Source organism: Cebus imitator, unplaced genomic scaffold, assembly GCF_001604975.1.
Source record: "Cebus imitator isolate Cc_AM_T3 unplaced genomic scaffold, Cebus_imitator-1.0 Scaffold10, whole genome shotgun sequence".
Lineage (NCBI taxonomy): Eukaryota > Metazoa > Chordata > Mammalia > Primates > Cebidae > Cebus > Cebus imitator.
Window position 1 is genome coordinate 10519307 of NW_016107325.1, and position 15468 is coordinate 10534774.

General features: G+C 36.7%; 1 protein-coding gene and 1 long non-coding RNA gene across 4 annotated transcripts in view; one reads left to right on the forward strand and one right to left on the reverse strand.

Annotated features, from left to right (window-relative positions):
- Positions 1-6518, forward strand: part of LOC108317754 — a 153651-nt gene extending 147133 nt beyond the window's left edge. The window contains exon 5 of the long non-coding RNA XR_005203427.1: positions 6389-6518. This is a non-coding gene — a long non-coding RNA (uncharacterized LOC108317754). The remainder of the gene's footprint in view (positions 1-6388) is intronic.
- The window catches only part of SCN9A (sodium voltage-gated channel alpha subunit 9), a 185886-nt gene that overhangs the window by 87633 nt on the left and 82785 nt on the right, over positions 1-15468 (reverse strand). For all 3 annotated transcript variants that reach the window (XM_017548396.2, XM_017548412.2, XM_017548392.2), the window contains exons 8-10: positions 6715-6778; positions 5327-5468; positions 369-575 (exon numbers count right to left, since the gene is read on the reverse strand). In XM_017548396.2, coding sequence (XP_017403885.1) covers positions 369-575; positions 5327-5468; positions 6715-6778 — 413 coding nt within the window. The remainder of the gene's footprint in view (positions 1-368; positions 576-5326; positions 5469-6714; positions 6779-15468) is intronic.

Genomic DNA, 15468 nt, shown 5'->3' on the forward strand with positions numbered 1-15468 from the left:
CTCCGCCTCCTGGGTTCAGGCAATTCTCCTGCCTCAGCCTCCTGAGTAGCTGGGATTACAGGCATGCGCCACCATGCCCAGCTGATTTTTTGTATTTTTAGTAGAGACGGGGTTTCACTATGTTGACCAGGATGGTCTCGATCTCTTGACCTCGTGATCCACCCGCCTCGGCCTCCCAAAGTGGTGGGATTACAGGCGTGAGCCACCGCGCCCGGCCAGCACTGGCAATTTTTGACAGTCTCTACGGAAACTGATTATAATTTAAAAAAATAAAATCTAGCTGGAGAAGGCTGAGCATAGATCACAGGGCCTATTATAACCTTTTGCATTTCTATCTCTAAGAAGAATTTTAGATCAAATAACACTACCTCCGCTTCTTCTTGCTCTTTTTTAAGTCGGTCTAACATCTGTTGAAATTCTAATTCTTTCTGTTTAGCTTCTTTGATGTTTGCCTGGTTCTGTTCTTCATAAGCCATGGCAACCACAGCCAGGATCAAGTTTATTAGATAAAAGGAGCCCAGGAAAATGACGACAACAAAGAAGATCATGTAGGTTTTGCCAGCAGCACGCAAAGTCTAGGGAAAAATGGAAATTGTCATTTTAATAATAGAAAAAAAATTTAAGTAAATTATTTCAATTTGACAAGCATGGGCAAATCTGACAGTTTTGTATAATCTCATTTTATCAAAAATGTAAAGAAAAAATTATGTCTTCATGGAAAACAAATATTAAACACATTTTCAGTACAAAGAATATAGCAATACAATACGCTTATACTAAAGTCATGTGTATTTCTTGATTATTAAGTGTAGTAGTATAAAAATCATGCATTTTTTTCCTACAGTCTGAAAATTACTCATAAAATTAAACCCTTTGCTCACTTTCGAATTTTAGGCCAGGTGATGTCTATAGTCCCTTTTACTGTTAAAAATCTTTCTTTTATTTCTTTACCATCAAATAATAATAGCATTAAATGTTAACAGTAGGCAGATAACCTTATTTAATTACTTTATTCATCTCATACGTATTTTTAATTAACTTTTCTTAAGTGTTTTTGCTTTTAAAATAGATTTTACTTTTTAAAATAGTTTTAGGTTTAGAGCAAAATTAAACTGAAGGTACAGAGGTTCTTTCTTTTCTTTTCTCTTTCTTTTCTTTTCTTTCTTTCTTTCTTCAGAATGTGTAATTTGTTACATAGGTTTACATGTGCCATGATGGTTTGCACCCATCAAGCTGTCATCTACATTAGGTATTCCTCCTAGTGCTATCCCTCTACTTGTCCCCCACCCCTCAACAGGCCCTGGTGTGTGATGTTCCCCTCCCTGTGTCCATGTGTTCTCATTGTTCATCTCCCGCTTATGAGTGAGAACATGTGGCATTTGGTTTTCTGTTCCTGTTTTAGTTTGCTGAGAATGATGGTTTCCAACTTCATCCATGTCCCTGCAAAGGACATGAACTCATTCTCTTTTATGGCTGCATGTTATTCCATGGTATATATGTGCCATATTCCCTTTATCCAGTCTATCATTGACGGGCATTTTGGTTGGTTCCAAGTCTTTGCTATTGTGAATAGTGTTTCAATAAACATACATGTGCATATGTCTTTATAGTAGAAGGATTTATAATATTTTGGGTATATGCCCAGTAATGTGATTGCTGGGTCAAATGGTATTTCTAGTTCTAGATCCTTGAGGAATCACCACACTGTCTTCCACAATGGTTGAACTAATGTACACTCCCACCAAGAGTGTAAAAGTGTTCCTATTTCTCCACATCCTCTCCAGCATCTGTTATTTCCTGAATTTTTAATGATTGCCATTCTAACTGGTATGAGATGGTATCTCACTGTGGTTTTGATTTGCATTTCTCTCATGACCAGTGATGATGAGCTTTTTTCCATATGTTTACTTTAAGTTCTGGGATACATGTGCAGAATGTGCAAGTTTGTTACACAGGTATACATGTACCATGGTGGTTTGCTGCACCTATCAACCCATTATCTAGGTTTTAACCCTGCATGCCTTAGGTAGTTGTCCTAATGTTCTCCCTCCTGTTGCCCCTCCCCCCAACAGGCCCCACTGTGTGTTGTTCCCTTCCCTGTTTCCATGTGTTCAAATTGCTCAACTCCCACTTATGAGTGAGAACATGCAGTGTTTAGTTTTTCCTTCCTGTATTAGTTTGCTGAGGATTATGACTTCCAGATTCATCCATGTCCCTGCAAAGGACATGATCTCATTCTTTTTTTATGGCTGCATAGTATTCCACAGTGTATGTGTACCACATTTTCTTTGTCCGGTTTATCATTGATGGGTATTTGGGTTGGTTCCACGTCTCTGCTAATGTAAACAGAGCTGCAATAAACATATGTGTGCATGAATCTTTATAGTAGAATGGTTTATATTCCTTTGGGTATATGCCCAGTAATGGGATTGCTGGGTCAAATGGTATTTCCGGTTCTAGGTCCTTGAGGAATTGCCCCACTGTCTTCCACAATAGTTAAGCTAATTTATACTCCCACCAACACTGTAAAAGTGCTCCTATTTCTTCACAGCCTTGCCAGCATCTATTATTTCTTGACCTTCTAATAATCACCATTCTGACTGGCTTGAGATGGCACCTCACCGTGGTTTTGATTTGCATTTCTCTAATGATCACTGATGTTGAGCTTTTTTTATATGTTTTAGGCTACATAAATGTCTTCTTTTGAGAAGTATCTGTTCATATCCTTTGCCCACTTTTTGCTGGGATGCAAGGCTGGCTCAACATATGGAAATCAAGAAATGTAATTCATCACATAAACAGAACCAATGACAAAAAACACATGATTATCTCAATAGATGCATAATAGGACTTTGATAAAATTCAACATCCATTCATGTTAAAAACTATAAATAAACTAGGTACTGATGGAACATATCTCAAAATAATAAGAGTTATTTATGACAAGCCCATAGCCAATATCATACTGAATGACAAAAGCTGGAAGCATTCCCTTTAAAAACTGGCACAAGACAAGGATGCCCTCTCTCACTACTCCTATTCAGTATGGTATTGGAAGTTCTAGCCAGGGCAATCAGGCAAAAGAAAGAAATAAAGGGTATTCAAATAGGAAGAGAAGAAGTCAAATTGTCTCTGTTTGCAAATGACATGATTCTATATTTAGAAAACTTAATAATCCCAGCCCAAAAACTCTTTAATTCAATAAGCAACTTCAGCAAAGTCTCAGGATACAAAATCAATGTGCAAAAATCACAAGTATTCCTCTGCACCAACAATAGACAAGCAGAGAGCCAAATCATGAATGAACTCCCACTCACAATTGCTGAAAAGAGAATAAAATATCTAGGAATACAGTTTACAAAGGATATGAAGGACCTCTTCAAGGAGAAGTATAAACCACTGCTCAAGGAAATAAGAGAGGACACAAACAAATGTAAAAACATTCCATGCACATGGATAGGAAGATTCAATATTATGAAATGGCCAAACTGCCAAAAGTAATTTATAGATTCAATGCTATTCCCATCAAACTGCCATTGACATATTCACAGAATTAGAAAAAAAAAAAACTACTTTAAATTTCATATGAAACCAGAAAAGAGGGCATATAGCTAAGACAATCCTAAGCAAAAAGAAAAAAGCTGGAGGCATCACCCTACCTGACTTTGAACTATACTGTAAGTCTACAGTAACCAAAACAGCATAGTACTGCCACCAAAACAGACATACAGAGCAATGGAACAGAAGAGAGACCTCAGAAATAACACCAGACTTCTACAATCATCTGATCTTGGACAAACCTGACAAAAACAAGCAGTGTGGAAAGGATTCACTATTTAATAAATGGTACTGGGAAAACTGGCTAGCCATATGCAGAAAACTAAAACTGGACTCCTTCCTTACAACTTATACAAAAATTGACCTAAGGTGGATTAAAGACTTAAATGTAAAACCCCAAACCATAAAAACCCTAAAAGAAACCTAGGCAATGCGGTTAAGGACATAGGCATAGGCAAAGACTTCATGACAAAAACACCAAAAGCAATTGCAACAAAGGCCAAAACTGACAAATGGGATATAATTAATCTAAAGAGCTTCTGCACAGCAAAAGAAACTAAACATCAGAGTGAACAGGCAAACTATGGAGTGGGAGAAAAATTTTACAATCTACCCGTCTGACAAAGGTCTACTACTGAGAATTTGTAAGTAACAAACACATTTACAAGATAATTAACATTTTAATTAGCAATTTTATAATGTAATATACTTTTATCATACACTGCATTTTAAAGTGAATTTAGAATACTATAAATGAAAAATAAGTCTCTCTTTCCTCTGATGAAAAATTATTTCAATTGTTTTAATTTGTGTTTCTTTAATTTTGAGTAAAGGTGATCACTTCTTGCATATTTAAAAAATACTTGCATTCCTGTTTTTGCTGTAAAGTATATCTTCATAATTTCTGTATTCATTTATAATATTCTCAGAAATTAAGTAAATATAAAATAGGCCAAAAATGAAAGAAAGAAGAAAGAAAGAAAGAAAGAAAGAAAGAAAGAAAGAAAGAAAGAAAGAAAGAAAGAAAGAAAGAGAGAGAGAGAGAGAAAGAAAGAAAGAAAGAAAGAAGGAAAGAAAGAAAGATCTGTGGCTATTCTGAGAAAAGCGACTCATTATGTGTAATGTAGAATAATCATTTCGGCCTTCTTCCTTTTGGGGTTGGCTGCTGAGAATATACAAGTAAATAGAGACCACAGCCCCAAGAGTTTCACATTTAAGTTAGAGGAAATGGCCATGTGAATTAATATAGTACAAGAGATCCATGATATAAACTGAAGAATATACAAAAAACCATGGAAGTCTACAGCAGGGAGCAAATGATTTGGGAGAGAAAAACTTAGATAAATGAATTGAGTATTTAACTGTAAATAGGAATTAAAAACTAAAACGTGATGACCAGGTTAACATTAGACAGCCTCTTCTGTTCAGGCCATCCCAAGCATGCATGTAAAACAGCGCATGTGCAGGAGCAGCTGGAGAGCACATTACAGTATGTCCTGGTACTTAACTAGGACCCATGGGATGATATGCTAAGGAAGGAAAAAGATCTAGAGATTATATATGTCCAGAAAAATAAGAAAATTATTTACGACTCAAGAACTACCCATATGATTATTGCTGGGAGTAAAACATTTCTAATTTTAGTAATAAGATAATAGAGTTTCCTCCATGCTCAAATAAATATAAATCCTCCTACTGTAAGGCTGGTAAACAACATACATAGGATACGCCATTCAAAAATACAATGCATGTTTCTCTTGACACTTACCTGTTGGTAAAGGTTTTCCCAGTAATCTTGGGTCATTAGCCTAAACAAGGCTAAGAAGGCCCAGCTGAAAGTGTCAAAGCTTGTGTAGCCATAATCAGGGTTTCTGCCAATTTTCACACAGGTGTACCCTTCTGGACACTGACTACACATGAAAAAGAACATTATAGGTGAGAGTATCTTCAGGACATAAGCTAAAGGGCCCTACTGAAGAGTTACAAACTCAAGGTTTCTTCTACAGGGGGACAATATTGAATAATGATTAAGAATACATGATTTGGAGCCAGGACGAACCAGTTTTGAATCACACTCTACTTCTGACTACTTGGTGACTTTACCAAATTCTTCAAGGCACTAGCGCCTCTGTAAAAACAGGATAGTAACATCTACCTCAAGAAAATAAGATTTTCATTAAGTTTAAATAAGATAATATGTACAAATTACTTAGCTTACTTCCTGCACACAGAAAGTGTTTTAAAAACTGTAGCTGCCATTAGCATCATCATCATTAAAATATGGAAACTTTCAACAGATGTTTTGTAACAGTTCTTCAATCAGTAAATATTGATAGGTAGGCCACTACCAAAACTCTTTCTTTACATATAATTATTGGAATGGATTAGGATAGCCAAAATATAACAATTGTCTAAATGCATAAAGATGTGCAGCTTTAAGACTCTCTTCTTTCTAAAATTGGGGGACTGTTTTTTCATGATGCCATTAAATAAACACAATATTAGTTCTTCTGGTAACAACAACCTTATCCTATTTATTCCTATGTTCCCAGTGCACACAGACCCTGATTAAGAGATGTCTGCACAGAGGGAAAAGCAAGAGCTAATGCAGCTAATGCTGCAAAATGAAGTTGGTATAAGACAGAGGCAGCAAGATGAACAGTTGAAATATATACAATATTCTTAAAATTTATGTGCCCAAGTTCAAGGAGTCCCTTTGTTTAGAGTGGCCAAAACACTACATTCAGTCACCTATGTGTCATATTTAATTGGAGAATGAGTGGAACTTGGGGATGGAAAGAAAAGTTGATTTTATGACTCTTCTTTCCAGAAAGAAGAAGGACCTGAAACTATCCAACCAACTTTTGGTGGCGTCTTCTTGAAGTAATATTTTCTACCTTCTTAAGATTTATATGACTTCTGTCTTGTGTTAATTCAAGCACCATCTCAAAGTCTTGCTTTTGAGATTATGTATTAACTATGAACATTTTAAAGACTGGATTTGCTGTGGGACAAAATAAGTCAAATAATACTGCGAAACAATATAAAATATATAAAAAGCAATGTAGAATCAAAGACTCTAATTTGCAAACTGATAGAACATGCTTTTCATTCTCTTTCAGCCCTTAGACTAAAAAGAAAACAAATATTACGTACCCTGAATCTGTGCTGAAACCACAAAGGAGAGCATCTTTGGATCCCTCCAAGTAATAAAAGTATTCTGTTGAAGAAGAATTTGAACCATTATAACATTACAAAGTTTAAGCAGTGATTGTGATAAAGCAGGTAAATTAATTGATATAGACATATAGCCAAAAATTCAGGCCTGATCCCAGGCAATATGCATCCATTTATTTATTATTTTCTCATATATTCTCCCTTAAATATTTATTGATCACCTCTTATGGGCCAGGCAATAAATATGACAATAAACATAATATAAAATTGTTAGTTTTATGAAGCATCCTTTATGTTTAGGTGATGGTGGAGGTGGAGAAAAACTTAAGTAAATAAATAAATATACAAGATATTTTCAGATACTGATAAATGATCTAAAGAAAATAAATTAAGACAAGGTGGTAGGCTGCAGTTGGGAAGGTCTTTCTAAGGAGATGATATTTAAACTAAGACCTAAATGTGACAAAGTAGGCAATCATACAAAGACTGGTGAAGAGATATTTGAGTAAAATTCTTTTACTTTTCATTCACCAAGAATGAAAGGGGAAGGGCAAGAGTGAAAGACCTAAGGCAGAGATGAAGTTGGCATGTGGAAAAGCCAGCAAGTTGGGCCGCATGGCTACTGTGTGGTGAGAGGGAGAATTGTGGTGGCAGAGGTAGGCAGAGGTCTGATCATGTAGGAATTTACATATCATTGAAATGAGTTTGGATTTTAAGTATGATTAAAGGTACCATCATGTGTCACTTTATGACTGCGATACATTCTGAGAAATGCATCATTAGGATGTTTTGTCCTTGTACAAACATCCTAGAGTGCACTTATGCAAATCTAGGTGGTATAGCCTACCATACACCTAGGTAGGCTATGTGGTATAGCCTATTGCTCCTGAGATGCAAACCTGTAGAGTGTGCTACCGTACTCAGTACTGTAGGCAACTATTATACAATGGAAGTGTATATCTAAACACAGAAATGGTACAGTACAAAACGCAATATTATAATCTTATGAGATCAGCATTGTATATGTGGTCTGCTATTGACTGAAACATCATTACGTGGTGTATGAATGTAATAAAAATGGGAAATAGAGATATGGGATATCACTGACATGTTAAAATGTCACTGTAACTACTCTGTGGGCAGTGGGCTATAGAGAAGCAGGTATGGAGGCAAGGGGACCAGTTAGGCGGCTGTAGTGAAAAGGGACATGGCTACAACTCAGAGAATAGCTGTGGATGTAGAGAGAAGGGGAGGGAAGGAGAGTGGACAGGAACTGCTAATGAAGGGCATGTGGGGTGTGTGCAGGAGAGAGTACATGGGATCTATCAGCTGGGGAGATGCTGTTGCCTGTTGCTGAGAAGAGGAAAACTACAGTAAGAAGAGGTGTGGAGAAAAACCAGGAGTTCTGTTTCAGCCATGTTTGAGATGATGGTTATTTATTATATTTTTCAAGTAAGCAGTTGGATTGATATGAGATTCTGGACATCAGTAGAGCTGTCAAGGCTGGAGATACAAAGATGGGAGTTATCATCTAATAGACAGCTTTCAAGGCCATGGGGATTGATGAGTTTACCTAGAGAGAAAGTTTGTAGCTAGAAAAGGAAAAGGAAGGGAAGAGAAGGGAAAATAGGGGAGCAGAGTAGAAGAAAGGAGGGGAGAAGAGAAAATGGGAGAGGAGGGAAAGGGGAGAGAAGGAAGAGAGGCCTGATTGAGTCCCAAAATACTCCAGAAGAGGCAGAGGCTGTAATGCAGTAGCTAAATAAATAAAATTTGTTTTCTAAAATTCATTTTACTTTTCATTCACCAATCCATACTTATTTAGGACCTACTAATTCTAGGTGTTGAGGAGATGACAATGTAATCAATGTATATTTTCCACTTTCTACCTTTCATGGTACCCTTTGTGCTAAGTTTATTTATTTATTTATTTAATTGCATTTTAGGTTTTGGGGTACATGTGAAGAACATGCAAGATTGTTGCATAGGTATACACATGGCAGTGTGATTTGATGCCTTCCTCCCCTTCACGTATATCTGGCATTTCTCCCCATGCTATCCCTCCCCAACTCCCCAACCCCCACTGACCCTCCCCTATTTCCCCCCAACAGACCCCAGTGTGTAGTGCTCCCATCCCTGTGTCCATGTGTTCTCATTGTTCAACACCCGCCTGAGTGAGAGCATGCGGTGTTTGATCTTCTGCTCTTGTGTCAGTTTGCTGAGAATGATGGTTTCCAGATTCATCCATGTCACTACAAAGGACACAAACTCATCGTTTTTGATGGCTGCATAATATTCCATGGTGTATATGTGCCACATTTTCCCTATCCAGTCTATCGTCGATGGGCATTTGGGTTGTTTCCAGGTCTTTGCTATTGTAAACAGTGCTGCAATGAACATTCGTGTGCACATGTCCTTATAGTAGAACGATTTGTAATCCTTTGGATATATACCCAGTAATGGGATTGCTGGGTCAAATGGAATTTCTATTTCTAGGTCCTTGAGGAATCGCCACACTGTCTTCCACAATGGTTGAACTAATTTACACTCCCACCAACAGTGTAAAAGTGTTCCTATTTCTCTACATCCTCTCCAGCATCTGTTGTCTCCAGATTTTTTAATGATCGCCATTCTAACTGGCGTGAGATGGTATCTCAATGTAGTTTTGATTTGCATTTCTCTGATGACCAGTGATGATGAGCATTTTTTCATAAGTTTGTTGGCCTCATGTATGTCTTCTTTTGTAAAGTATCTGTTCATATCCTTTGCCCACTTCTGAATGGGCTTGTTTGATTTTTTCTTGTAAATCTGTTTTAGTTCTTTGTAAATTCTGGATATCAGCCCTTTGTCAGATGGGTAAACTGCAAAAATTTTTTCCCATTCTGTTGGTTGCCGATTCACTCCAATGACTGTTTCTTTTGCTGTGCAGAAGCTGTGGAGTTTGATAAGATCCCATTTGTCTATTTTGGCTTTTGTTGTCAATATTTTTGGTGTTTTGGTCATGAAGTCCTTGCCTACGCCTAAGTCCTGAATGGTTTTGCCTAGATTTTCTTCTAGGGTTTTTATGGTGTTAGGTCTTATGTTTAAGTCTTTAAGCCATATGGAGTTAATTTTAGTGTAAGGTGTCAGGAAGGGGTCCAGTTTCTGCTCTCTGCATGTGGCTAGCCAGTTTTCCCAACACCATTTATTAAACAGGGAATCGTTTCCCCATTGCTTGTTTTGGTCAGGTTTGTCAAAGATCGGATGGCTGTAGATATGTTGTGTTGCCTCCGAGGCCTCTGTTCTGTTCCGTTGTTCTATATCTCTGTTTTGGTACCACTACCATGCTGTTTTGATTACTGCAGCCTTGTAGTATTGTTTGAAGTCTGGTAATGTGATGCCTCCCACTTTGTTCTTTTTGCTTAGAATTGACTTGGCTATGCGGGCTCTCTTTTGGTTCCATATGAAATTTAAGGTGATTTTTTCCAGTTCTGTGAAGAAGGTCATTGGTAGCTTGATGGGGATAGTGTTGAATCTGTAAATTACTTTGGGCGGTAAGGCCATTTTCACGATATTGATTATCCTAACCATGAACATGGAATGTTTCTCCATCTGTTTGTGTCCTCTCTTATTTCGTTGAGCAGTGGCTTGTGCTAAGTTTTCGTAGTAAAAGTTCTCATCAACTCTTTTGTCATTTGCTATTAAGGCTTGCTCCTAAGACTGGGGGCAGATCTATCCTTGCATCGTAAACATTTAAAGGACTAAAAACCCTTTTCTCATCTCTCTTAAATATCTATTCTACTTAATAAGAGCCTGACTTCCTATTTTACTCAGGTCTAAGAAAAAAATCTGATTATTAGGAGACTTTTGCAGTACTCATGGAAGAAAAACTATGAAATCAGATATTCTTGGATTTGAATGTTGCTTCTATTCCTACTTAACTGAATTATCTTTAAGCTGTTAAGCCTTAGTTGCTGCATCTATAAAATATGCATAAGAATACCTACTTTATAAAGTTATTAAATAGCATACATAGGATATTGCTTTTAAAGCACTTGATACAGTGATCCACACATTCTATAGTAGCTGCTCAAAGACAGGTTTTGTTGTAATTAGCTAAACTATTACACAATTTGAGATGAAACTATTTGCTGACTTACACATCATTATTTTATCTTACCTACAAGATGCAGATAAAACAATAAAGCCTCATAGTTTGAGGTGCAAATGTAGGTGAGAATGTGCATGAAAAGCTTTCCTGAAAACACTCCTGAACCTCAGGAAGGATGGGCCTGGTAGAGTGAGTATGGGGGAGGCTAAGATGCAATTTTGCATACATAAACATTCAAGATATTTTGTTATGGATGTATTGCTTTATAATTATCCTTTAAACTAACTCTGGTTCACGTTTCTCAACCTCTGAGGAGCTGCATTATATGAATGGGCTCTGGAGCTGTCTGTACCTGCACACTACTGCACTACTATATTTAACGCAGTACAAGAATGAGGAAAAGTGAAGCAATGTAGGTAGCTCACTCTAGGTTTGTAGAAAACTTTAAAATAATTTCTAAACAACTAGGCATTAAATTATTAGGATGGTTGGCTTCAAGAAGATATAAGGTTAACACCTTTAAAAAAGGGGAAAATTGAATGCAAAGAGAAATGAAGCATTGCTTGTGCACATTCAAAAGTGGCGTGTTTCTGAAAAATAAAGAGTGAATCATGACCTAGTAATTCCACTGCTAGGTATATACTGAGAACTGAAAACGTATTTCCACAAAAAATTGCAAATGAATGTTTACAGCGACATTATTCATCATAACCAAAAAACGGAAATAACCCAAATGTCCATCAACTGATGAATATATAAGCAAAATATGGCATATACAATGAAATATCACTTAGAAATAAAAAGAAATGAGGCATAGATATATACTATAGCATGGATAAATTTTGAAAACATTATACTAGATGAAAGAAGCCACATAAAAAGCCACATATATTATGATTCCATATATATTAAATCTACAGAGTGGGTAAATCCACAGGGACAAAAAGTAGATTAGTGGTTTCCAGGGGCTAGGGGAAAACGGAAATGGAGAATTACTACTAATGGGCCCTGAGTTTATTAGTAGGAATGATGGAAATATTTTAAATTAGATAGTGGTGATAGTTGCACAACTCTGAATACAGTAAAAAAAAAAAAAATGAGTTGTACAGTTTAAAAAGTGGAATTTTGTGGCATATAAATTATTTCTCAATAAACCTATTTTTAAAAGAGAATACAGCATAATGGCAAAGTTTGTGGGTTGTGGTAGAATAAATGCCAATTTCTCAGTAAAATACATATGGGGGAAAACGAAAATTGGTATGACAAAAATACAGAATTGATATTAAATCTAATGAAGATTCTGGGTGAGTTTTTACTTCAAGATTAATGTAGAAAAAGGGCCAAAAACCCTGATAATTTTGCCCTTGCTCAGAAAGACAACTTACGACAACTGTGTATATCTTGGGCTTATGGAAGTGAAGGATATATCCCCAACCAAGGGTGAATAATACAACTCGGAGAAAACTACGGCAGGGGATCAGGTCTGGGCAGAGGGCCTGCATATGATATGCTACAGTCTGGCAAATATAGTTCTCACAAGAAAACAGCTGTAGGTGAAGGGGATAGGAAAAGTCTTGTTAGTAGTAAAGACCAATATTGTGGGTTTTTTTCCAAAACTTTCTCTATTAAATTTTCAAATATTCAGAAAATAGGAAGAAGAGAATATCCTATTTTAGCCCAACACAACCACAGTATATTGCTCCGTAATACTGCACATTTAGCTACACACTGCACATGAAACCCACTTTCAACTGTAGCAGCAAAAAGGGTATTTGATAAGCATTAAAGTAGATAGCAACACCAAAGGAAATCCACAAATTGTATGTTTTTCAGAAGGAGCCCAGACAGTGAGTTAATTCATTTGGTCATGAATTTTGAAAGACATTTCGGAAAATGCTTTGCTATAGGCACTGGAAAACGCTTTTAGGTTATGCTGAGATTCTCTATGTAGGCTGCCTTTACCATGACAATTCTTTGATCTTTTTAAGATTGCCAATTCATTTGCCTTACCACTTTCTCATGATCTATCCACCAACTCAGCCTCTTGTCACTCTGTCCAGCCTGTATCCATAGGCATTCGTTATAATCAGTCCCTAACCTGGCAGAACCAAAATCTACACATATTCTAGCATCCGTCTTTTCCATGCTGGCTCCCAAATGGCTGAATGTTGGTGAAGAGGCTCTTATAACAAAGTGAATGGTTATATTTTAAGTAAATAATCTCCAACATCAAATTGGCACTCAGAATACCCTCAATTTCTCATTCCCTAAGATGACCATATATATAATGCATTCTTGTCAAATCTTCTGTAGAATTTTCCCTTCCTCATTTGCACCCTCAGGCAATGATCTCATCTTATACTTTGAGGAAATAAAAACCATTGCATTTGAACTCAATCATTTTTTGATAACTCTGCAGCCTTCCCCTCTATCTTTCCTCCTGTTTCAGTGGAGCTGTCTCTCCCCTTTACTCTTTCACTTTCACAAGGACTTGACTTCTCCCTGTCTCTCCTGAATTCATTCATATGTAACTACTCATTCATTATAACTAGCAAAACATCCCTAAAAAAATTGATATTTTTAAAAAATGCCAACCGTTGCCACATTATTCTGCTTCTCTTAATAGCCAAATTTCTTGGGACACTTGTCTATACATATTATCTTCTTTCTGACCTCTTATTTTCACCCCAGTATGCATTTTATTCTGACCTTGAACCCTTACCACTTCCTGAAATTTTCTCAAGAAATTCTCTGGTGACTTCCTTGTTACTTAACCTAATGCGTATTTCTTTCTTCATCATCCTTCATCCTTGATCTTGCAGCATGATTCTACACAATCACTCCCATTTCTACAATATGTTTTCTTCTCTTGGCTTCATTATTTATATCTTTGCTTCTTACTTTACTAGCACTTTTTAGCTCTTTCTCTGTGTTCTTTTCTAGACCATCTTTTCTACTTGAATTCTAAACATCAGTGTTGTAGGTCTCAGCAACAGATAGCTTTAAACACCAGGTCACCCATTCTCTACTCACTTAAAAATATCAGAGATGTTCAGAGGTAGAGGGGCGGGCGTGTGTGTGTGTGTGTGTGTGTGTGTGTGTGTGTGTGTCCTTTCTTTTTCCTGATTGCTCTGGAATTTATTATCTCCAAACCCAGCAAGCCCTCCGATTTCTATGCTTAAATCTCCAATTGTCTATATTATTCACCTGGACATCTCAAAGGCATCTCATTTTAATTTTAGCTAGATAATAGTGACCCCCCACTACAAACATGTCCACCATTTCCTTATAAACCATCAGCACCTATCCAGTTACTGCAGGCAGAAACTGAGAAGTCATACTTGATGCTTCCTCTCTTCTTGAATCCATCAGCAAGCTCTACAGACTTTGTGTCTTGAGCTTATCTATTTCCTTTTCACTTCTCTGCCATCACTCTAGATGAAACCTTCATTTTCTCTTGCCTAGATGGGAGAGGAAATCTTCAACTGGTCTTCCTTATTCCCATCTACCGTCTACCCTTGCTTAGTCACTTTGTCCACATGATGGACAGCAATAAAAACTACAGCATTTAAAATAAAATACAAACTCCTTCCCATGGACTGAAATGTTCTGCATGATATGACCCCTGTTTTTTCTGCTACTTTCTCTGTTGCCATTCTTCCTTTCTCTTACTAAACCACAGTGCTATTTTTCCATTCTTTAAACCCATACCCTTCCTTTATTCAGGGCCTTTGCCCATGCTATTCCTCCTAACTAAAGTAGCACCCTCCATAAGCAGACTCACACCCACACTTACACTATTTTGTGGCTTCTTACTATCTTTTAGATCTCAGATTAAAAGCCATCACCTCAGAGATGTCTTCTCATCTAGTTCATATCTCAGCACCTGAGACTCACTTCTTTTGCATGGCATTTATTATACATTGAGATATTTTTAATTTATTTGTCTGTTCTCCCTTAAGCATTTTTTTCATTCCCACTAGATGATAAGCTCTGTGAAAGCAGGGGCTGAGGCTGTTGTTTATTGCTATAGCTCAGGGAAACCATGTAATAAACATACCAATCAATGAAAGTTTGAATCAATTATGCATCAAAAATGGCTTCTATGATGTAGAAAACAAAGCAAATTTGAGACTTGATTTAAACACCTCTTTGATAAAACTACATTTCAGAAGAAAATAAAGAATAATATACAGATTTTGAAGAGAGGATTGTGGTATATGACTCATTATTAGCTAACTGTAATTTACTCATGTTTAAAGATAACATAAAGATAATTTGCATAACTCAAGGGCTCTTCCTATTATTTTTTAGGAAAAAAAATACATGAAGCCATTCCAGAAAGTGATGAATTATATTAAATTTGATTAAAGGCTGTCTCTGCATGGAGAGAACTGCAATCTAACTTCATATGTAAACAAACTGCATTATAATTTATTAGTATATTCTTTTAACAAGTAGCTGTCTTGACCAATCACAGCAGCTGAGCTTCAGCCAACCACAGCCTGCTGACTTACCAGACAATGTCCACATAAGGCAAATGCCGTGCTATACACAATCAAGCTGTTTCTGTGTGTCATTCCCTTTTTCTATCTATAAATAACCCTGATCATGTTGCTGAGTTGAACTCTCTGAACTTCTCTTGG